Source organism: Myripristis murdjan, chromosome 22, assembly GCF_902150065.1.
Source record: "Myripristis murdjan chromosome 22, fMyrMur1.1, whole genome shotgun sequence".
Classification (NCBI taxonomy): Eukaryota; Metazoa; Chordata; class Actinopteri; order Holocentriformes; family Holocentridae; genus Myripristis; species Myripristis murdjan.
This window is the reverse complement of record NC_044001.1, coordinates 3,635,809-3,661,293: the sequence shown is the minus strand read 5'-3', so window position 1 is coordinate 3,661,293 and position 25,485 is coordinate 3,635,809. Positions and strand designations below refer to the sequence as shown.

The 25,485-nt window shown below is 43.0% G+C and overlaps 1 protein-coding gene across 1 annotated transcript in view; it reads right to left on the bottom strand.

The window, feature by feature from the left end:
* The window catches only part of kcnh5b (potassium voltage-gated channel, subfamily H (eag-related), member 5b), a 208,562-nt gene that overhangs the window by 157,875 nt on the left and 25,202 nt on the right, over positions 1-25,485 (bottom strand). The window contains exons 5-8 of the mRNA XM_030044846.1: positions 25,190-25,305; positions 19,873-20,265; positions 2,893-3,050; positions 1,382-1,653 (exon numbers count right to left, since the gene is read on the bottom strand). Of these exons, the coding sequence (XP_029900706.1) occupies positions 1,382-1,653; positions 2,893-3,050; positions 19,873-20,265; positions 25,190-25,305 (939 nt within the window). The remainder of the gene's footprint in view (positions 1-1,381; positions 1,654-2,892; positions 3,051-19,872; positions 20,266-25,189; positions 25,306-25,485) is intronic.

The following is a 25,485-nucleotide window of genomic DNA, read 5'->3' as shown; positions in this document are numbered from 1 at the left end:
GAACTTTCATTTACATTCTAGCAGAGATCCTGAGGTTTCCAAAAAACCCCAACGTGAGCTGCTGAATTCCAGAGGAATGTGTCTAAAAATGATGCACAAGACACGTAGATCTGTTCTTTTTGTTGTGATGCTGCGGCCATAACACAACGGCACCTTGGCTTTGGATATTTTAATCAATATTGTGGTGAGGTGCTGCGACCAGCGGAGACACAGTATGGATCTGAGTCTGTCCTCGACTGCGGGCAAAAAAAAATGTTCTGTCTAACTCTGAAGCTACTTAAGGGGGAAAATCAGAGTTCAAGAGCACAGAATGAATCATGAATCTGCAAAACCGATCGCATTTCACGAGTTATTTTAGTCCTGAAGTGTTGGAATTACATTTGTTGGTGTTCTCACCTTCCCTAAACCGACCTAACTGACTTCTAGCCGACTTTATTTTATTTACTTACTACGGATTTTTTTTTTTTAATTTTTACTACTGATTTATTTACTACTGTGTGCCTTGTGTGTCTCCTTGTAGTTGTTGTTGTACTGTGTGTCTGACTCTGTTGTTGTCATTGTGGTTGTTGTCGATGTTGTTGTACTGTTTTTTACTACTGCGGCAGAATCAATTGCCCCTTGGGGACAAATAAAGGTCTTGAACTTTGAACTTTGTACTCCTGGGATATTTAAATCGCTGGACGGCTAGCGTAGGGCTTTCCAGATTTTAACAATCAGCTCCATTTCTCAAAATGACTGCTGATGTTTTGTAAATGTTTTCCCGGGTTCCAACACGATCCGTGTAAAATTCAATGCATTTTCCATGATTTTCAATGAATAAAATGTTGATTTTCGATGAGTTTCATGAACGCAACATGGCGATTTCTGCCTTGAACAAAATGTCAAACTCAAATTCTCGTTTATTCCACAGGTGAGGTCAACATCACATGAACTGGAGTGGAATGGGGTGAAAAATAAATATTATATTGCATTTGATGAATAACTAGTAATTAGATTGTAACTAATAACTAGATTGTTTAAGTTAAGGGTTGGTAAAAATTCCCTGATATTTCATGATTCGTCCCATGTGCTTATCAAATCCTCTGACTTTGGTTTGGCGACGCTGAGCACGCCAGTCTTCAAAGACAGAAACACATTTTCTACAGCATAGTGGCATCTTCTCAGTTTTGAGGGAGACCTGACCCCCCTAAGAATGCACGGTTACATCCTAGATATGATGCAATTTCCCACTGCCACACACCAAAGAGCCGCAGAGTCACATGTGAGGCACCGAACTGATTATTAACTTCTGCAAAAACTCCACAAAGCAATGCCACAAAGCCACAAAGCCGTCACCCACAGCGAAATCACAGCAGAGGACGTACGACAATATTTTACTTACATCCCACCATCATCATGGCCACAGAGAAGATCTTCTCCCCGTCCGTGGTCGGGGCGATGTTGCCGAAGCCGATGGTGGTCAGGCTGGTCATGGTGAAGTACAGCGAGGTGATGTACAGGGAGTCCTTCCCCGGCCCGCCCTCCCACTGGCCGGAGCCGCTGGCGTTGTAGCGGTACGGGGAGCCGATGCTGATGGCCAGCTGGTAGAGCCAGCTGTCCCTCTTGATGGTGTTGGTGGCCTCGTCGATGACCTCGTAGTCTCCGATGCTGTACCTGCCGGCGGACATTTAGTTTTGGTCACAAAAAGACAATACTTCACTTTAGTGAATTTCATGGGAAGGAGGAGCTAATTAGCAAGTAACGTACTGAAAATATCTTTGAAATTCATTCCAGCTTACATCCATGTTTATTGAAACCAAATCTTTTACTGTGTCACTGAACCTGATCTGAATATTGCAGATGAAGATTTTTACTCGATCGTTTTCCTGGAGAACTTCTTTACAACGAAGCTGCACGGAGCTGCTTTTAATACATTTTGAGGTTAAAGTTGATGTGACTTGGGGGTAATTTCAAACAAATTTTAAACGCAGTACTTGCTAGTTATCATCTCCTTACAATGAAATTGCAGACCTCTACAAAAAAAAATTTAAATTGAAGTGTGGCAACCATGTGTGCATGTCTTTGTTTAAATCAATTGTTAAAGGGACAGTTTGCACAAAATACAAAAAAAATGTGACCCACAGTGCTCAAGGGAAGTTATTTATGGGAACTATTTCCTCCTGAGGAGGACCGGCTCTCCACCTTGAGGGAGGGGAAAAACATCTGTGAGTTCTGCTGCCTTCAAGTGCTCCTTATAAACCCTGTATTTACCAGATTTACTATATTTATGAGTGAGCAACACACGCATGGAACAAGTCGGAAAAATGTCTTGTTTTGTTTTGTGATGAAAAAAAATGTTTGTTTTCTACTTCTGCAGCAGAATCTGTGCTCCTCATCCTGCTGCCAACGTGGAATGAAACTTTTCAATATTTGATCTTTACAGTTGTATGAAACCCGATGAAAAAAAAAACACAGATGCTTTCAGGTTGCCATGGTTACCTGATATTTCCGACCAGTATGCTTGAACGTCAATCAAGTCGGCAGATTGTGCTTTCCACGTCAAATGTTCAAGCTTCAGACATGCACATGAAGGCAACATATGTTCATTTTTTTAAGGGTGGATGGATACAGTTTGCTAGCGTTGTTCGGGAGGAAATAGTTCCCCAAAAAACTCATATCAGCCCTGGAGGCTGTGGATTACACCAGATATCTGGAAAAAGGTTTTTTCATATGTACATTTTTTATGGTTTGAGATTGAACACATTGGAGCGTACATCACCAACTAGGAGCAGTTAGGAAAAATAAAATGTCTAAACTCCCGGCAGAAATGGCGCGACACAGTGGATGATTCCCGATTCCCGAGTGAATTTTTTTAACACCTGGATGATGTAAAGTCCAGATGGGAGGTCTTACCAGATGCAGGCGAGCCAGTGGGCCACCAGTCCGAAGACGCAGACCAGCAGGACCAGGACGGCCGCCCCGTACTCCAGGTAGTGATCCAGCTTCCTGGCCACCCGGCCCAAACGCAGCAGGCGAACCACCTTGAGGGAGCTGAAGAGGCTGCTGATGCCCTGCGAGGAGGAGGAGAGGAGAGGGAGAGGAGACTTTAAAGATCCACATTCACCACAGCGGACCGGTGTCTTTTAATCCAACTGGACTGAGGAGGAGGACGAGGGAGAGAGGTGAGAGAAGGACAGAGGGAGCAGGAGAGAGGTGGAGGAAGACGGAAAGAAAGGAAAACGTCAAGAGGAGGAAGTGGGAGATGGGGGGAAAGGAGAAAGAGAGGAAGCTGGATCAAAAGAAGGAGGAAGACAAACAAGAGAAAGCGAGAAAGCGAGAGAGAGATTGGCCGTATGAGATTAATCCAAAGGAAAACACCCCGGTGTGGTTATTCCAGATTAACAGGTGAATCCATCGCTGCTGAAGGGGATTAACGCCACATGGAAAACAGCTGCTTCAGCACATACGAGCACAGACGGTGTAAAGCTGCACACACGATCGCCTGATTACACGCTCACATCCATGAAATGTCATACAACTTACATGCAAATGAACAAGAGAACATTGAAGACAATAATTCCTATGATGGAGAATTAGGACCATTGTAGGGGGAAGAAAAATAAAAACAAAACCGAAGGGGGGTAATAATTTAGAATATCTGAGATTAATGTCCTAGACTTAAAAAGTAGAAAACTGGATATTCTCTGAGCTAAAGGTGGTAAATTCACGAGAAAAACTTCACAAATTTATGAGAAAAATAAATTGCGACAAATTTGCTAGAAAAAGATTAAAGTCGTAAATTCACTGTCACTGTCTTTTTAAAATCACAGGTATTTCCTCGTAACATCGACTGCAGGCCTGATACACGGCCGGCGGCGGCGTCTGCAGGGTGTGATCGATCCAGCCTCGTGGTTCCTCGAAAAAAGTAAAACTATTTTTCTCACAAATTTACCACTTTAATCTCAGAATATGCAAGTTTTTTTCCTGTAAATTTGTGACTTTATTCTCAGAAGTTTTTTCTTTGAATATTACCCCTCCTCCTTCAGCTCCATAATTTTTTCACCTTAAATTGGCTCTAATACGCCGTCATAAATTCCTGACTGGAAAGAGTTACTGGAAACATTCAGTTTTACTCTTACAGCACCAATTTCCTGGGACAGGGATCATGAGATTTTAAAGCTGCCACCTCTGACCACTAGAGGGTGTTGAGAGCACAAACTCCTTTTGTATTCACTCACACGTCATTTGTGAATACTTTAATTTGCACAAATGCTGTGTAAGTGAAAAGAGTGTGTTTTTTGGATGGAGATGAGGGACACATTCCACTGTCTCGAGGCTCGAGGTTGGATTAAGTGGATTATTTTGACGTCCAGTTTGAAAACGTGGTGAAGCTGCAGACTTCCAGTTACAAGATAAGCTGCTTTGAATGAGGAGGAAGAGGAGGAGCTCATTCAGGCCGATACAGAAATTCAAAAAACTCAAACCAGTAAAGTGTCTTTACTGAAAAAAAAATGCATGTATATACTGATTAATATAATTTAAAATAAAGCTTTGGATTCTACTGCAGTATATTCAGTAGAATCTGGGCTGTAAAACACTACATGATGAGCCAAACCCCACAGCGACCAAAAACAACCAAATTTCATATTTTGATGAAAATTTGGTCCTCGGACACCCACAACAATTTTCCTCAGTTTTTTTTATCCCTGTTCTGAAGCTCAGATATATTTAATTTAGGTTTTGTCAGGCAAACAACCAACTTTGCAAAAGAGCAGCCAGATGAGTGATGTGCAAAGTTTCACGTCTGCAGCACCAACCGAGGTCACGTTCTGACCTTCTGAGATGTTTATTTGTGGGTTGTTTTTTCAGCACCAACATCAGGAAAATTGCTTATTATTTTTAGTTTGAATGCAGCAACTCCAAAGCCGTGGAATAGAAGAATAAAGATGGAAAGAAAGAAAGAATAAAGGGATACTTCAGCTAGTCCGCAGATGAATAGCTACATATCTATTTCAGAGAAAAAAAAAATGAGACCTGAGTGAATACACAAATACACAAATGAGCAAGCCGAGGTGTTAAGATGACTCATATGTGGAACGCCGGCCGACATCGTGCGTGAATCTTTACAGACGTGGTGAACGCTTCATTTAGTGGCAGATCTTGCAGAGTGAGACCGGAGCCCAAACGATTGTGTTCCAAGTCACAGCGAAAGTCAAAGCGTGACATTTAATCCATATTCTGCAGCCCAAACTCTGCTAAAGATGCTCTGGGGAGGCAGAGGAGGTCCTCAGGAAGAACAGAGCTTCATGACAGACCAAAATAAAACTAATCAGGAATCTAATGCAAGCCCGTAGAAACTGAACGGGTAAAACCGGCCAATCAGAGTGTTTCCGGGTGGTTCACGTTGCCATGGAAACAGCGGTAAACATTCAACTGATGTCAAGTCGGGAGCAGAGAGCCAACTATACCATGCCTTTCCCAGTGAGCTCTTATTTATTTCTTTATGCTTTAGTGGGGCACTTCCACACTATTCCCACGCCTGTAATATTCCTGTAATATTCCTATAATATTCCTGTAATATTCCTATAGTTACTCGACTGCGTCTGGGGAAAAAGGACTGTGAATTCGTATGGAGTGAATACACTGGAAATTGTTACTTTTAATTGCCTATAAATTAAAATAATAATGTTAATAATAATGTAACGTTAAAATCCAGCCATGTCGGCGTATCGTCCACCAGCTTCACACTCGAACAGTTTGTCACGACGGAAGTTTCAATCAAGTTACACAAACAAACTCTTCCGCCGACACAGTAACATCAGTAAGCGCTGTTGCCATGGCGACGTGAACCACCAAGAAATACTGAACCAGATGGACCAAAGAACTGCGCCTGTTCTACACATTCCATTTCTATGGACAAACCACAGATACAGTATATAACCCCATGGTGAGCCCTGACTTTAAAGACAGAGGTAACTCATTAGGGACAGTATGCTTATGTCACAATACCATTTTTTATATGATATGATACAATGTGATAAAAAAAAAAAAATTAAAAAAAAAAAAAAAAGTTGAATGACAACATCAGGATGGAGGAGGCATGTGCTCTGGGGGTGATATCTGATACATCACACAGATTTTACAGTTTAGTGTAACCACAATAGGAAGTGAATAAATGTCCGGGCCTGTTTATCTCTGAGCCACAGATCGATCCGGATGTATGGATCTGCATCCTGATGCATGCAGGAATTAGTCCAAAGCTAACAGAAGAAAGCCTGGAGACTGATATTTATTTACTTCACTGTACTGTGCAACAGGCACTTTGTTGCTTGCACGTGTTGCATTGTAAATACTGAAATAACTGCACTAAACTGAAATTAGTAAACGTGCTGTAAGTAAAGAAAGTGAGTCAAAAAGCCTTTTTGTGTGTAAAACTGATGGGCGAGCTCTCTCATTTGTGATTATTAGAGCAGAGTAAACTGTAGCTGCTCTAATATGACAAGTTTTTGTGTTTTCCTTACTTTTCTTCCCACATTAGTAAATTTCTATAAATTGCCCTGTCCCTATAAATCATCCATGTGTTAAATAAAGTGATGTTTGACTTTGCAAGTGAAACCCAGTGCAGTCCAGCTAAAATAATAATAATGATGCATTGCGACTGCTTATTTTTGGCCAAAGTATAGGTGAGTCTTGCTGCACCGTACTACACACCACCATGCTGGTTTGGTATGAGTACACCTCCTCTGATACTTAGATTTACTAAAAATATAGGAGGACCAAAGTTCTTACTCTGCCCCATAATCATAATCTAATTTTATTCCAATAAACTTGACTTTTTTGTGCAGTAAATTACTCCAACAAAGCAACTTTTACAAGAATATCAGATCTGCAGTGGACAAAGTTCATGTTTTGTTACCAAGCTGGGTGAAAAATCAACTTTTGACACTTAAACTGCCATGATAATAAATAATAAACAGCACAAAAACTAACAGTACATCATCATCACTATCCTCCAATATGGTGCAGATATTGTCTCATAAAGTGCAGGGAAGGCGCTGCAACACGTCCACAGGCTGAGTTCGGGGACTCCATCGTGCTGATATTGTATTGAGGCTATAGCAGCTGCAGTATGGAAACAGTGGCGCATAAAACTGTGAGCAAACAGGCCCCGAGCGTCAACAACACGCCGGATTTCCCACGTCGCTGAACATGAATGGGATGGAATAAATAAATAGCGCTCGTGCTCTTTCACCAGCGATACTGTACACATCGCACATGCTGGCCTCACAACGCATCAGGGCCGAGGTGTTTGAAAGATGAAGCTCCATCTAAAAGCAGAAACATGTCCGCAGGGTGCACACACACGTGTACAAATAAACATACAGCACACACATATGCTCACGAGAACATACACACACACTCAAACTCTGGATCGCACTTGTTTAGCATTCAAAAATTACTTTAACTCCTTGAAGCTGATATTATCCTCTTGCTCAGTGCAAACTCTGCCACTAGTATATGACTGTTATAAGAAAGTGCTGCAAGAAGTGCTGCAGACTGAAAAAAAAAATACAAAACAGGTTTATAGATTTAGACAAAGTTATTCAAATTAGACCCAGAACTAGACATGAGTGGCAGGATTTATCCGTGAAGAAAACCTGAGCTTCGTTTGACAGCCGTGCTCGAGGGGAAGGTCATGAAAAGTCAACAAAGGTCAATAAAAACGAGAGGGGTTTTCCTCCAAGGGGTCATGAATGTTCATGGAAAATTTGAAAAGATTTGAATAAACAGCACCCGAGTTATTGCGTTCACTGCCTGGATCTGCAGCAGCAGCAGGGGCAAATCCATAATATTCCCAGTGCCGTTAATTTGTAGATATTATAATATCAAAAAGGAGATTTTTTTCCCATGTGTTTCTGTGGTATAAGGAAAATAAAATATAAAATGAGTGCAATAACTGCAGGGGGTAAAGTAATGGTGCGACAAAAATATGCTGCCAGAAAATGTGTGCAGGTTTTTTCTTGTGCAATAAATGCTGTGTCGCTTGCATGTGTTGCACTGTAAAGACTGAAATAACTGCAAAAATCTGAACTAAGTAAGTGTAAATAAAGTGTAAATAAACTGTAGTTACTGTACTATGACAGGTTTTTTTGTTTTCTTTACTTTTCTTCCCACATTATTGAATTTCAATATATTGCCCCATCCCTGTAAATCATCCGTTTGCTAAAATAAAGTCATATTTGACTTTGCAACTTGACTAGAAAGTGAAACCCAGCGCACAGCTAAAATAATAAAAATGCTTATTTTTGCCGAAGCATAGGCATGTTTTGCTGCACCGTACTACTATGAATGCAGTGTTTTTATGTTAATTTTGTTGAGGTTTTTGTTGCATTCATTATGTGTTTCTGTCAGATAAACTGCCAGCTGCAGGGAGGGCAGAGGCAGATGTGCAGGTCGGAGGGCTGGGACAGAGGAGCTGATGGCCGGCACCGGGACGGCGGCGGTGGAAGGAGCCGGGTCTGAAACCGGGACTGGGGAGCGAATCTGGAGGGACAAATATTTTGCCATGGAGTGAAGAGTTGAACAGACGGACAGTCAGCCCCACCTGGCAGCTGTGTGCATCTAGATCCATGATCAGTGATACAGGTGCTACAGCTCTTTCACTCAACATTATTTTCATTGGTGATTAATCGATTCATCTATAAAATGTCAAAAACAACGACAAAGTCTCATGTGAAATCAGAGTCCAGAGTGCTGGCTTCAAACGTCTTCCTTCCTGACCAGCAGACGAAAAAAAACCCTAAATTATTAATTTTATAAAGACTAGCCAACCGACTAATCAGACCGATATCTGGCATTTTGAGATATCTGCTCTCAGAACGCTGATAAACAAAAACTCTGGCTGCTGTGGAACGATGTTAGCACTCCCCCTTGTCTGCCGATAAATCCTATTATCATAAGTTTTTTTTTTTTTTTTTTTTTTTTTTTTAAACATAGTTTAGTATTTTGAATACCCGTGGACAGTTATTTACCTGATTTATTTTTTTTAAATAAGTGCATTGCAGATGCAGAGTGCAGATCTACTTAAGCAAGCAGATACAAAGCCGACACTAACATTAGTGTTAAATAAATGTTAATTTAAGCTCAAGAATTTTGTGTTTCTTTTGTTGTTGTTGTTAGAAAAACATTAACATAATATCAGCATTATATATCAGGCATCGGCCACACTGCTCTCTAAAATATCAGCATCGGCCATTGAAAACCCCATATCGGTCGACTGCTAATAAATATAAGAACGGCATAAAATAAGACAGTCTTAACATCTTAGTGAACTTAGAGAAGCTGGAACCAGGCAACGTTTGGTATTTCTACTGATAAATGACTGAAACGATTCATCGATTATCTATATAATTCAAATCATCTATTATAAATAATGGTCTGTCAGCACTATGATGATATTTAATGCTGACATTGTTAAAAACTGATTTTGTTTAAGGGGTTTCAATTTAAAGTTGGGGTATTTTTTTTAAGACAAAACAAATGCGACTGGATGCACTGATGAACTCGGACCAACCTCCAACCAATCAGCAGGTTTGCCTCATTTGAATCAGAGGTGCTGGCAAGGTGTATTTGAACACAATTCATCAGGAATCGTGAAAACCTTCAGATGAGTACATAAGGTCATGCTGAGGTAAGATGGAAGCATGAAAAAGGGCTGGAGTGGCGGGTTGAGAGCAGGGAAGACAGAGAGGGAAAGCGAGGATGTGGGTGCAGCCTGGACGGATGCTGGGGGTGAAGAGAGACGACGGCACAGAGTTCAGCAGCCTCCCACACTCTCTCTGTCTTTTTTTTTTCTTTACATAACATCACACCTTAAACAACCCTGCCCGCTTCATCCGCCTTCAACTCCCTGCGCTTCACAAGGAGGAAAGCTTCTGTTTCGTAATTGCGTTTTCATGCCGGTAAACATTTTGCTTCTCTTTGCAGAACAAACTCCTCCTGCTGCTGCTGCTGCTCACGCATTAAACTGGAAAGAGCAGAGTGCATCGTCACTTTGCTTTTATTTGTTTGAGCCTCGGCTGATTGTGTTTGTGCGTCCTCTGTTTGGGGAAAGTTATGGCGTGGCAGGGAACAAAGACGTCGGCCCTTTAGAGGACAAAGAGGAGTTAAAAAAACCCATCAGGTATCATGAAGTGTGTGTGTGGGTGAGGGCAACATGACTTTGTACGCTCACGTTTGTCTTTGTATGTTTGTGTGATTCTGCACGCAAATACACTCTCTAACTGCGAAATTTCACTGCGTGTGTGTGTCCCACCTTTCATCTCACTTTTAATTTGAAAGACTACGAAAATAGTTCAGCTTCTTTAGTGTCCAGTGTTGCATTGTGAAAGGCAATAAAGCCATGTCAAAAAAAGAAAAGAAAAGAAAAGATTATCTGTTGGTGCAAAACACAAGCACAAGCAGTTCCAGTATTGATGTGTGACCGGCAGTAATGACGGACACATGAACAGACACTGGACACCCCTCATTCTCATTGATTATTTTTGTTTGGGTTTATTATTTTGCTTATTCAGAATCTGATGTGTGGTCACTTGCAATAGCAGCTGTTATGTTTTAGCAGGCTAATCCAGGTTTACAATGAGTAAAACTCACACAGGAGCTTTGGGCAGCTTAAGCCGGGTATATCCTGTATGATTCTGGGGTGTCCCAGACGAAAGGTAGAGGAAATGTGGCAATATCCTTGGCTGTACCTCCATAACGTTGGCCCTACATCGCACTGTGACTGCTACTACAACCTATGTCTGACAAACAGCCAATAGGAACACAGCCTGACATGACACAATGATCAACGTGGCACTGACGCTAAACCCAGTGACGGAGGTAAAACGAGCAAAATGAAACGTATGGGATTCCAACAAAGAAAAGAACAACCGGGTCCACATTCTCCTCCTCCTTCTCCTCCTTCTCCTCCTCTTCTTTAGGTTTTTGTCTGAACACATTAACATCCCCTAATATTAACAATTAATATTAATACGTTAATATCACTACTTTAAGGATCATTTCTGGCTTAGCATCATTGTTTACCACTACAGCAGTGCAGAGTGATCACGTACGCTGATGATGTTTTATTGTATACCGGCGTGCGTCACAGCCAATAAGATTCAGCTGTGTGATCATTGCACAGAAAACAAGCCAAGTCGTAGCCAAGTTTATTAGATCCATGTTGTGTGTTTTGCAATAAACTTATAAATTGCTGAGATCTCACAGTCTGTAGGTGCTGTTAGGGGGCTTTTGGGGTCAGGCTCAGGAGCGTAAACATGAATCATTCAGTAGACCTAGACTGCCCACAGTATGCAGCCACACTGAACTTGAACTGTGCTGGTGAAATATGCTTGAGTTTCTGTTTTTCCAGGCGAGTGAAAGTGGTGAAAAGTAGCAGGACAGATGTATGATGAAAGTTTAACAGTAATGGACTTTTGGTCATGCAATTCATTGAAAGACCTCGTCGTGTAAAACGGCGCTTAAGCCAGAAACTTGCTAATGTGGAAATCAGTCGTGCAACCACCTGTAGCTTGCTAGAATATAAGTTGTGTGAGCGGGCAAAATGTGTTCTGAGAGTTATAGTGAGAGTAGACATTTTTTTGTTTCATGCAAGTTCATAGTGATCATAAATGTTACAGCATCAGTCATTCAGTAGACCTGGATGGACCGCAGCATGCAGCCATGTTGAACTTGAACTGATGTGCTTGTGTTTGTTTTTTTCCAGAAAAGAAGTAAAGAGAGTAGAGCGTGCAACATTTATTGCCACTATTGTCACATGATTTCCTTTTACATTTACTCACAATCTGCTGCCTCACCATCCACCTCTCCATCTTAGTCTTCGCCCCCAGACCGAATCCTCGCCCAGATCCCTTCCCTCAAGCCCTGGCACCTGTCCCAGCTCCAGCATCAGCCCTTCTCTGATCATCTGCACAAGGCAATAGCAATCCAAATCTCTAGACCCTTGTTTTTGACGTCTAGGACTTGTGTCCATCACAGCTTGGACTTGTCTCGGTCTCACCCGCGACTGAATGTTGACGTGAGGTGCTTCAAACTATTCAAGCAACAGTTCCCCCTGTGGAAACCTGTGTGGTCCTCAAACGTCTCGTTCCTATGGAATGACTCCTTTGGTGTTTTACAGCTTAGGGTCGACCTGCAGATAGACATACACGCTGCTTCAGTACTCCTTAAGAAACTTTGTGAGCATTATTTTTACGTTCAGAACACCATGTGCAATGCTAATTTCCTCTTTTGGTCTAAAACAGGATTCAATTTGCTCAGGTCTCTGTTTCGCCTTGATCTGGGCTCCCTTTGGGCCCGAGTTTGGACTTGGATTCGACTGGATCTGGTCTTGACTTGGGATTTGATTAAAGTGGTATTGACTATGGCTGTACCCCGGTTCGTCTCTAACCCATGCCTCAGCTCAAACCCCTGCTCCAGGCTCTCATTTTCCTCTGTCTCAAGCCACAACGCCAGCCAACCCCCACCCACTAAGCCTCTCTCTCGCTTTCTCTCAAGCCGAAGCTTCAAAGGCCTCCCCTGGGACCCGGACAGCTCTCAGCTCATATGTAAATGCCTCTAAATTAACTAGCCACAGGACAGAGCAACGCAGATGAAAAGAGCATGAGTCAAGACCGAGCAACGCATGTTAAATCATGGCTCATAAGCACCTGTTTATCAAAACAGCACCTTGTGAAGCGAGACACCGTACAGTCTGAGATTACGCGTCCATCGGGGAAGCTCTTTGCACGGCGCCGACTTCGCTCTCTAATTATTTTCAAAGCGAAGGACACACTGTTGCGTGTTCCTGACAGCGCTGGGAGCTTAGCATGTCTTTAGTGCTCAGACCTATGAGCATTAAGAGCTAGAAATAATTCAACTTTTAGCCAAAGAACAGCATGCTTCATTTGGGTTTTGAATAGTCACATCGCACCACTGGGAGCCAAAAGCTGCAGTTCCCAAAACTGTCGATGATAAAAAAAAAAAAAAAAAAGAAAAAGAAAAAGAAAAAGAAAAGAAAGGTGCTCTCTGGACACAAGGACTAATCCCTCTAACAGGAGAACCATGGTTTACAAAAAAAGCCAATAAGCTGAATATGAGTATTGTAAAACTGTTGATACCACACACAGTTGATGGCCATTGTTGTCCAGTTTCTGAGCATTTTCCTCAACAAAACACAAATTATCTGTGGCGTTTAAGGAAACTGAACGCCTGATAAACACAGAACATTTGCAACGAGATGTAATATCTTGCAGCAAATGAGCAGCAGAGAGAGAAAAAAAATGTCTACAAGGTACCCACAATATGTTTTCTTATTTCGTCAAAGACATAAAACATTAAAACATTTTACAATTGAAACACAGCAAATTAGCAATAAGCTGTAATATCTTGCACATGAGGAGCGGAGGGAAAAGTGTTTACCAGCTAACCCACTGCTCCCTCAGGGATTACTACTGTTTGTTTCCTCCTTTCCCTCTATCCCTCCATCTCCGCATGCATCTTTCCATTCTTCCATCTTTTACCTCCATCCATCCATCCATCCATCCATTCAATTCCTCCATTTCTCCCATTGCTTCATCCCACTAAATTTTCCATCCATGTCTCCATTTCTCTACTTTTCCATCCTTTAGTCTCTACATATTTCCTCATATTCATTCCTCCATTCATGTGTCCTTCTACACATTCATCCCGCCATCCTCCGATCCCTCCATTACGTTATTTTCTCTTTTAAATCATCTCGCTCTTGTCTACAGCAGTTCCTCCCTCTCACTCCTGTGTTGCTCCTTCCCTCCATGCTAACAGGCAGAGTGTTAATGTTAAATCCGACCCCCGACTGCGGCGCACACGGCTTCCCCTCGGCTCTGTCAGCTTGCCTGGACGTGGCGATGGCAACATGCGCGCCACGCAGAAAGGTCAGGCTGGATTAGGCCTCGCTGAGCCGCCGCGGCGCCTGCAGACACAAGCTGTGCGCTCTCCGTGGCCTTCCAGGGACTTCCATGACAGCAGGTGGCTCCCCGACCCGCGGGGGGTTGCTCCCCGCCTGGCACTGACACAACACATCTCACACACATCTCCAACAACACACACACACTTGCAGACACACCCATCCCCCCTCCTCGTCACCACCGCCACAGTGCAGCGACCTCAGGGGGCATCAGCACAACTCCTTGTGAAAATGTTACATCATGTTGGGGTTTTTTCTCCCTGTTTTTCCAGCCTCAGCCTGACCACCGCTGTCACCGCTGCTGCTGTCACCGCCGGTTCAGCCTCAGAGCGCGTCAGCCATCATCTGACGAAGACTCAGCCCCTGGAGGCGACGCCAAGTTTTCAGGCTTTACAGAGCAGCCGGAAACAAGACAGAAACTGTTTCCTTTTCCGTTTCTTTTATCACGCGAGTCAAATATTTCACCACACAGTATTCAAACACCGATACTTCTTGTAGGCGTTTTAGGTCCAGATGATGTTTTTTGGTGTCCAGCTCCTCACACACCTTCATAAAAATGACAAACGGAAACAGAGGTGGAAACCACAACACCTCCGATACCAAAATCTGGTCCCTCGCCTACAGACTCTACATATATGTGTGTGCAAAATCTGTTCATAGAGATTAACACTGATTTGAAGTGTGACTTGTGTATGTGTGTTTGTGTTTGTGTGTGTGGATCCTCACATTTCTGCACCTCTAAGGGGCAAATCGTCCCCGTCCAGGCCAAAATCTTCGATCTCCAAAATGTCAGCTTTTTCAGGAAATGAAAAAAAAAAAAAGCAGCCTTGTTTTGAGCTTGACCACCGGGCATTTTTGAGTTTGTCCGATTGGTTCTGAAAGGCCAGCGCTGATGGAAATTCCTTAACCCACAGAGAGGCGCAGAAAGGTTAAAACATTAAAATCGCCACCGCCTCGCGAGGATCGGAAAGGTGAGGAGGCTCTTCATGAGGTCACTCTGGCACTTCGCCCCGTTTTAATGAGCCAGAATAGGCTTAGGATTCATTTTCACACCTGTCTTCTGTTTCCTGTGGTTGGAATCAGTGGAATAGCTGAAACTGTGTCGTGTTGTTCACTTGGTTCGGTTTGCTTTCACACGGCAAAGGATTCAAATGAGCCAAAAAGTCTCAGCGGGCGCCGTGTGGGAGCTGTCGGCTTGCTCATTGGTCAGAGTCGGCCTATAAACTACTAATCAATTTTGTAAAGTGGACCTTCTGTGGCACCATATTATCTTTGCCTGCAGCTCATTGCAGATATATCGGCATCACTTTAGACAACATGCCGTCCCGCACGCACAGGAAGGCAAGTGCTTATTGCAGTAAAACGCACCTGAGGTAATCTAAAACCCGTTTTGCTATGAAAGCGTTTGTTTACGGCTCTTTGTGTAGCAGCGAGTTGGCAGAGCAGCAGCTCCCAGCCGAGCAGATGGTGCTGCAGATTGTGTTAACAAGTGAGAAAGTTTAGTGCTCAACTGTAAATAAAATATATTAAAAAAAAAAGAGCCTCCAGTATAAATCTTTATTATAACTATTTAATTACCAAATATGATGATCCCTTGTTACAAATGTGTTTTCATGTGCAAAAAAGTACCTAATATATTGTGAATATATTGTTATCAGAAGTCTTTAACTCCACATTACATCCTTAGTCAGGGTCCAAACATAAGTTAATATAAGAACCAATCGATTTCATTTTACAAAATAAAACCCTCTGCAAGGTCCTTTAATTTTTTTTTTAAGAATAAAATATTTTATAGCTTCTTTGGCCGATGAAGATGAAACACATCTTATTTATTGGAAACCAGAGTCATTTTTTATATTTACATTTTAAATTACATTTTAGCTCCCTTTACTTTTCTTAGTTTTGTACTGTAATTGTTTCCTTTTTCATTTATTTCTGTCTTCTCAAAAAGTGTTTTAGATGTGGGTCTGGGAGCTGGGAACTTCAAAATAAAAGTGTTGTATGGGCTTGGTGGACACGCCTGTGGTCTAGTTTTGGGCCGTGACCCACCAGTTGAGAACCACTGCTCTAATGAAGCACAGATTTGGTATTCTTGCTCTCGTATGGAGGAGACGCTCGCTCTTGTCCAGACTGGGATCGATGCAAAATGTTCAGGAATGAATGCAGAGCACTGAGGTCCCTGCAGCTTTCATACATTCAGTGTGTGTGTGTGTGTGTGTGTGTGTTAAAAATATGCATGCCATCACTTTATGCCTTGAAATCATGCCAATCCAATAAAAAAAAGTCCTCATCTGCCTCAGCCAGTAGAGGAAGCGACATAAGACTTCAGTCTGCACCGAGCCAATAATAATCTTTATTTTATCTTGTGGTATTGCGCTTTAGGCCGCCCACACTCCGTCCTCCGTCAGCATCCGTCCATTCCTCCTCCCCCCTAACGAAGGCAAACTGCAACGAAGGCGCCAAATTAGCCAAGAGTGGGAGAGCGGCTCCGGCTCTAAATTTACGTGCCATCGATTTCCTCTCAGCCCGTCTCCCTCCTCCCGCTCGGCGCTGTCTGCTTTTTTAAAAAAAGAGAGAGAGAGAGCGGGGAAACGCGAGCGAAACTCCGCCCGGCGGGATCTCATCGAATCCATCAGCAGCCAGCAGCGAGAGGCCGGAGGAGGAGAGACACCTGAACCAACACACAGCGCCAGTCCAGACACCTGCTGGAGCGCCCACAATGCACCGCGACAGCACGCCATTCACCGTGATGAGCCAGACACTCAGCCAGCAGCGGGAGCGCCGAGCGGCGAGCGGCCTACGCGCAAACACAGACCGAAAACACAGACCGAAGCACGGAGAGGCACAATCGCCGCGCAATCAAACGGAAATTTCAGTCAGTCATATCATGCACCTCCGATGTGATGAGGTTCCCACCAACCAGCTAATTAAAAACTCTGCAAACCCTGCAGTGAAATTTGATTTCCTTGGCACATCTCTAAAGTTTTCTGAGTTTTTTTTTTTTTTTTTTTTCCATTTCAAGGCAGTATCACTCTCAGGTTTTTCCCTGCTGATGAGTAAGTAGGTCTTTCATATTGTCAGATCATATTTTTATGACATACCAAACAATAAATGCCAACTTTGTTATTTTTTGTGTACCTTTATAACAAATTCCTGTTCCTGTGCTTATGTTTCCAGCAAAACAGTGGGGCTATTTTTAGTTGCTTGGCGTCCAGCCCGTTGCACCATTTACAGATTATTGCCCACTCTTTTGCACACACAATGTGGGTTTCACAGCTTGTTCACCAAAACACAGCCATACACACACACACACATGCATTATACAAAAAAAAATACAAGAATACATCCACAGATATCACTGGCCTGGTGGTATAGGAGGCGGTTCATCCACCATACAAACTATAGATTAGTCCTCTCATTCGGGTTGAGGTCTAATTAATTAAGTGGGTAATCAAGGGTGAAATCACCGTTAATGGGCTTTAGGCCATATTGATAAAACTTTGCAATATATCTGACGGGTGAAGATGACCGTGAAAGCATACTCTGATGAGACCTGAGAAGCATCGCAAATGGAACATCACCCAGACATGAAAGACCTCGATCGCTTCGTCGTGATGTAAAAACTCTAATTTCCCACAGGCAGGGCTGACTCTACAGCATCGCTCCAAAGTAATTAGGCACCCGCCTCGCTTTTCCCGGCCAAACTTGTTCAAGATCAAGGTGCTCGGAAGAAAGCCTCTGAGAAAAAAAACGATGACGCTGGATTTCTCCTCCCTCCTTGGAATTTTTGTGGGTTGAGCTAACGGGGGCAAAATTTGCTCGACATCCTGTACTGCGTGGTTGCAAATTGCATAATTCCTCTGCCCTCCTCCTGACCTAAAAGCCTTTGACAGTGTCCAGATTCTGAAGCTGAAGAGCTGACCAGTCATTATTTCCTCAACCAGTCCAAGTTCTGCACCAGCTGGCCTGAGAGTTTGCACTGCAGTCTTGATTAGACTCAATTTAGCGACAAAAGGCAACCGTAACTGCACTTTCACCGTTATTGTACATGATCCTAATTCAGTTCTAAACACTGGCAGGTTTAAATACGCCCGTTGGACCTTAGAAACCTTGCGTATTTACTTCTTAAAGGATTTCAATAATTCTATACAAGCTAAGCCAAGTCATTCCCAACAACAATTAAGCAAAGCAAAGCCTACTAATAGACCGCTGGCACTGACCTGAATATAAATCACCTGAACCTGAATCAAACACTTTCAAAGCCAAACTCTCTATTTGAAAAATAAATTATTTTCAAGTAATTGTTGGCTCTCGATGAAACTGCCGTGCAACCATCACTGTCTCAGCCCAAATGCCAGCTGACAGCACATATTTGTTCAAAAATTCTCCACATAATTCCCAAAGTACCAAAGGTTGTTCATGCCTTGACATTCATGGGAGATTTTGACCATTTTCTGCACGTACATCATCAATATCCCTGCACCAAAAAAAAACACTCTCTTCCAGCCCATCTCACCTCAACCACCTTGGTTCTGAACCAAACAACAGGATGACAAATCATGTTCAAACCGCGGCCTCTGTTTTCCTTCTCTCCAAACCAATTAACCAACCAGCAGACCAGCCAACGCAATCCCAACCACACAGCTTTTTGTTAAAAGACCTGATGTTCCAATGAGTCATGACAAACAGGATTCAGGCCAAAACATGAGCTTTGAAGCCAGAAATCCCCCTGACTGAGTAATTGTCAAGTCCCTGGTAATGGCACATTGTACTGTAGGGTGGTAGAAATTATTCAGCGTCTCTTAAAGAGGCACTTCACCCAAAACCCTGTATTCTGAATCATTTATTCACTCATTTATTTCTTTACTCAGATGACAAAAGTTTTTTATAGTATGCCTCACAAAGGACAGAGGTTCTAAGGACATGAAAAACATCTGTTTCATATTCCCAGCATAATCCTGTACCGTAATCCAAGTCTCAACTCTCCATTTGTATCCTCAGTATGTCCCTAAGTAATGCCATACTTTCCCTAAAAATTTGCTAAATAAACACTTCAGGAAAATACTCTCACACACGTTCATCTGTGCACAACTCTCCTGCATGTTCACTGAACTGAAGACCCGCCTCTGGCTTGTTCATTGGCCAGGATCCTGCTCCCTCACTGGCTACACTGAGGGCGTTTTCACCTCTGCCTTGTTTAGTCCGAATGAATCGAACTCTGGTCCATTTGGGTGGGTGTGAAACCAACAAACACCCTTGGATGCGGACCAAAACAAGCAGACGAAGACCCGAGACTGAAGACTTGGAGAAGTTGATTTGCAGCGTGAACATCGGCTGACCTACATCTGCCCCTACTACAGAAGGCAGTGTTTTAGGCGTGAGTTAATACCATTACGAAACAACTCAGTGGCGTTAGCAGCAGGCAGTTAGCAACAGATGAACAAAATGAAGAAATGGCTAACAGGGAGCAACAGGGAAATATACTAGTATTTAGCCCAAACATGCATTGCAATAATGACAAAATGCCAATAATGAAGAAATGCGCTCCATCCCCATGTTGGAGACTCATTCATTCATTTTCCAAACCGCTTATCCATAAGAGTCCCGGGGGCTGGAGCCTATCCCAGCGCTCATTGGGCGGAAGGCAGGGGAAACACCCTGGACAGGTCGCTGGTCCGTCACAGGGAAAAAAGACAAACAAGCACACTAAAGCACGCATTCACACCTAGGGGCAATTTAGTATCTCCAATTCACCTGGATGTCTTTGGACATCTTTGGACTGCAAACTCCTTGGGGTGACTAAATAACACAAAATATACAGGTTTTGGGTGAACATGTCCACACACATCTCGCCTTCCCTACCACTCGCAACCAAGAAAAGCTCTCGAAAAAAAAAAACGCCAGCGTACCTCGTCCACGTTCTCGAAGGCGTTGATGATGTCATAGGGCAGGCAGGACAGCAGGTCGATGACGAACCAGGTCTTCAGGTAGTTCATGCGGATCAGCTTGGGGTCGGAGATGACCTCGCCGCCGGGCCCGACGAAGGTGGTGTGGAAGTTGAGGACGATGTCCACCAGGAAGATGACGTCCACCACGCTGTCCAGCACCAGCCACACGATGTTGTTCTGCTTGGTCTTGAAGGAGACGTTGTAGGGCACCATGATGGCCGTGTAGAAGGTGAGGATGAGGATGACCCAGTCCCACGTGGTCTTGAAGGTGCAGTAGTGCAGGATGATGTGGGGAGGTGTCTTCGGCGCCTCCTGCTTGTACTGGGGGAGGATGTCCGAGTTGAGCTGCAGGACCTGGAGAGAGAGAGAGAGAAAAAAATGAGGGTGTTATTCTTGTTTCCATTTAGTCGCAAAAACTACAAAAAATTTCTGTTCACTCAAGGTGGATTTTGTTGCATGTCAACAAAGACGTTATCTAGAAATAGGTGCAAGAAACAGATTTTGCAAATTAATGATTAGTAGATGACCTCGTGTGTTTTTAGTATCTGAGTCCCAGATGCTGGTTGGAAACATCTCCTCTCACAAATATATGAGCCAAAGCATTTTGTTGTCAGCACCAGCAAGCAAGATGATTCGCTAAGATTTTTATTATTATTATTTCACCAATGGCACGCAAGTCCTGGAAAGCCTGCTTAGTTTTTTTTATTTCATGTACACTTGACAAGCTTTATTCACTTAAAAAGGTGTTTATTGAAATGCAAATGATGCTTTTTTTTTAACACTGCATACTTTTCAAAAAGGTTGTTCATAATTTTGCGCAAAACCTAAACCTAATTTTGTGAAGCTCTTTTGTTTGAATCTGCCCAAATGGACAAAAAAAGAGTCCTACAATAAAAAAAAATAATACAATAAATTCAATAAAAGACACAATTAAAAATGTACAAATACATAAATAACCCTCTTAACAGCCAGTTTATGGACAAAGTCATTATATACACAACTGCCTGAATAGCCAAGTTAGTAACTTCTTACAATCCGGTCTCTTATAGACTTACATTTACAAGTATGAATGAATGAATGATTGAAATTTATGTGTGTCTTCTGGTCCCTTCTGGGGTTATAAAATGCCAAAAACACAATTAATCTACAAATCATTACAATAATTTCCAATAACTGATAGCTGCCACACATTTAAAAAACAAAAACATTTAAGCAACATTGGCATCACATAAGCCAAAATAAATTTATCATGTAAATGCTCTCTTTGTTTGATTATGTAACTCTTAATCTGGTGTTTTCATGTTTCTTATGTTACTACTGATTCCTCTTTTTTGTGGTTTCTCCTGTTTGCACTTCTTAACTTCACACAATTATGTATTTTACAACCCTAGTTTTCCTGTTCCTTTTAGTCTATTGTTTTTACATAAGTGCCACAAAAAGCTAAATATTCATTTTAGCATTATTATAAGAACTTTAGATTCAGTGACCACTGAACATAACATCTACATTAAGTTTTTAAAAGCCTCCTCTGCATGATCACTGAGTAACTTTGAGAAGATCATCCCAAAATAACCCTGCTCGACAGGAGAAGAGAAGATTCGGTTCACCGTCCGCATGTTTGAATTGTGGAGTGTGTTTCTTTAAAATCTGCCCACAGTGAACAGATGACCAGCGGAGAGCATTACACATTCTTATCATTCGATTGCACCATGTAACCTAACTTTGTGGGGAAGGCAAGAGAGCAGACAGAGAATAAAAAAAAAAAAAAAAAAAAAAAAATTAAAAAAGAGGACTGAAGATCAGATGAAGTTACCGAAAGAGATGAAAGATAAAGTGAGCAAAAAAAAAAATAATAATAATAATGCTGAAGGTTTTGGGGGATTTTTTGGTCTAATAATAATTACCTCCCGCTGCTAGATGTGGGGACGGGGGTGGAAGTGAGGAGGAAAAACTGCAGTAGATGTGTATTGAAATTTACAGTGTGTTTGTTGTCTTGTTTTCATGTGTTTTCATGTCTCCTGTTGGCCCATAAAGCGCTTTGCGACTGTAGAGAGAGCTCGCACCAAAAAAACAACTGCTGTATTTTGAGGTCTGGTAATAATCACCCCCACTGTGGCCGGGCCTCCTCGGCACGACACATACCGCATTAGAAACGATATACAGCAGTCTGCATCCGTCTGCAGGGCCACACGGGGCGTACGCATCGCCCAATTTAATTTCACAAACGCTTCTTCGTCTTGTGTGTCGCTGCTAACAGAGCTGAACTGTCAGGTAGTCTGAGCCAACAAAGACATAATCATGCAGCCCCGCTTTTCAGCATGAAAAACTCTTTCAAAACAGTTGTTAACACCAGTAGCAGTAGTGACAAAACTTTTATCAGTATTATTATATAGTGACACTGTGGTTTATACTACAACTACTACTACTACTGACAGCACTAATGATGATAATTATGTTAATAACAACGCTATTATTACTACTGCTGTTACTCAGTGATGCAACTGCTGGTACTGGGCTAAAATTTATTATCACTATCAAAGATTTTACCCAAGATGAATATCAAAAATATCATCAGGTAATATAAAGTATCACCTCAAAAATAAACGCAAACTATCTTTTTTCTGAAAAACCTGCATGTCTTATAGGAATTCTCCATTTTGGGCAGAATCCTCTTTCCCTGACTCCCCAGGCCTGAGACCAGATGTTGGACACCATTTTCACCTCTGGACGTCCAGTGGTTCAGTTCCTGTGGGTAGTGTTTCGTGTTAGCTTAGCATAAAGACTTGAAGTCTATGGGAGTCGTTAGCCTAGCTCCATCAAAGTGAAAAAATGAACCTTACAGTGACTCTGAAGCTGCCTGGTTTGCACGGTGGGTCATGTGGATTTGAAATAAACATGTTGGAATTTTAAAAAAAAAAAAAAAAAAAAAAAAAAGAAGAAGTTGATTCTCCAAGCTAGGCTAACGACTCCTATAGACTTCAAGTCTTTATGCTAAGCTAACACAACATGCTACCCATAAGAACTGAACCACCGGACATACAGAGGTGAAAATGGTGTCCAACATCTGGTCTCAGTCTGGGGAAGTTGGGAAAAGGACATTTTACCCAAAACACAGCTGGCTGATCTTGCAAGTTCACACACACCTGAGGGCCTACAGGTGTGGCTTAGGTGATGACGACACAGAAGCTAAACAGAATCGTATACCAAAGGCTAACGAGGCGGCAATATGCCCACCAACACGCTTGGTCGCTTTTGTCGAAACAGTTGCTGCCATTTGTTTGGGCCCAATGTTGTGCCACATGACGTTTGATTGATTGGACGTTTGATTGATTGACTGACAGATGACGGCTGATCCAGTATCAAACAGAATCAAAACCAGACTATGTTTATGTCAGGCTACGCATTTTCTCATACGGTGAGAAAAACAACAATTATGCATCAATTATTTCCTCCGGGACCCCAAACTGACCACTCAGGCTACACACACTGTCCAGCAAAGGTAATGGATCAGATCAGTATTACTACTACTGATGTTACTGATACTACAACTACTGGTTCTACTACTATTACTGCTACTTCTACTACTACTACTAAAAATACTACTGCTACAACTACTGCTGATACTACCAGTTGTAGAAAAAGTGGTAATGAAGTTATTGCAAACACAATTTCCCTGATGGTCATTTCAAGGAAATAATAATAATAATGCTATTGGCTGCTGCTATTTATTTACTTAGTGTGTAGTCGATAAGGACAGACACATAATGGGCATTCCATAAATAAACTGATGCCATCTATCATAACAGTTATAGCTCCAGCTAATTTGCAATGTTTGGCCCTACTATCAAATTATCAATACTGCTGCTTACACTGCAGCTGACAATAATAACAACAGCAATGATCATCATCATCATCATCAGGAGGAAGAGAGGCTGCCGGCCTTGTGTCGGCCTCTCTGGGCTCCGTGGTGGAAACCAGCCTCGTGTTCGGTAACGAGGCGGCCGGGCAGCGCTGAGGAGCCACACCGCCGCATCTCATCTAATCCTCATCATCCCGGCTGCCAATCAAACGAACCCCGGTCAAGAGCGGCACCGTCGCTCCACAATGAGGCTGCCAATTAGGAGCCCGGCGGCACTGCCGGTAAAGAAAAGGGAAAACAAAAAAAACCGTCTGCTTATCTGACACTCGACGGCGTCCTCGACACAAGACGCCAGCTGCGCCTTTCAGCTGCTGGATCACCTGCGTAATCCACTGAGCGCGCCGCGAGCGTTATGCAACGCCGTGCCACGCGGCGCCGGGCACGCTCACAGGAAGGAGGCTTCAACTCCAACTTCCCTTTATTAGCCTGCTGAGCTGCTTCCGCCTCCCTTCCTTCCTTCTTTCCTTCACCGTTTCCTTCCTTCCTACCTCTCTTCAGTTCCTTCCTGGCTCCTTTTCTGCCTCTCCTCATCCTTTTTCTTTCTTTTGTCTCTCTCATCCCTTTGCTCTTATCTCCCTTCCTTTACTCTCATTACTTCCTTCCCTCCCTCTCCTCACCTTTAAAACCCCCCCTGGACGAAACGCTCGGCTAAACCGGGAGCCGCCCCGCCTCGCGTGCTGAGCGGGGATGAAACTCAAACAAATGTTGATTAAAGGAAACACCTCGCTCAGATGTTCATGAATAAAACAGGCGGGGGAGTTCAAGACGCTTTTGCGCTAAAGCCGAAAGGGGAAAGACGCGACCCGTCCCCAAAAATCCATTTTCTAAATTTCTGGCTGTCACAATCATTCAAAGTGCCCACAGCGCACCGCCTCTGTCTCTACCCGCCATGAAATATTAATGACAGCCGCAGTCCAACAGGAGCACAGCGTTCCCAAGAAGAGAGAGCACCATCCCGGGAAGTTTGCATTTATATATATATATATGTGTGTGTGTGTGTGTGTGTGTGTGTGTGTGTGTGTGGGACAGCAGGTAATTAACCTGCAAAAATATGCTATAAAATGGCTGAGACGTGGCAGTAAACGCTTCATATGAGGCTTTATTTGTGCGGAAGTAATGTAAAGAGCAGGGAAGATGCTAAGCTGGCATATTTGTGTATCGTGTATGTGTGTGTGTGTATATGTGTGTGTGTGTGTGAGTGAGAGACAGAGAGGGAGAGAGACAGAGAATGTGTGTTTGCATGTGTATGTGTGTGGTGCGTATGTGCTAAAGTAAGCATGTGCCAGCATGAGTCTGCATGTTTCTGTGTGTGTGTGTGTGTGTGTGTGTGTGTGTGTGTGTGTGTGTGACAGCGCTTACCTCTGCCAGTCTGGACTGCTTGTGTGTGACTTCATGCTTGCTCACGGGTGCCAGCTGCTGCAGCGTGTTGCGGTTGTTGGTGAGCGCTCGTGTCAGCCGCGCAAACTTGGTCCATCCTGCAGGAGGGAGACATGCACAAACACACACACACACACACACACACACACACACACTTTAGCTGGCTTTCAAATGTATCATGCATGACAACCGGCGCTTCACAAGCAGGCCGGATGAGCCCGTCACTCCTTCACCTGCACGGCGTCGTTTTTAAATCAGTTCCCACAAAACGCCCTCAT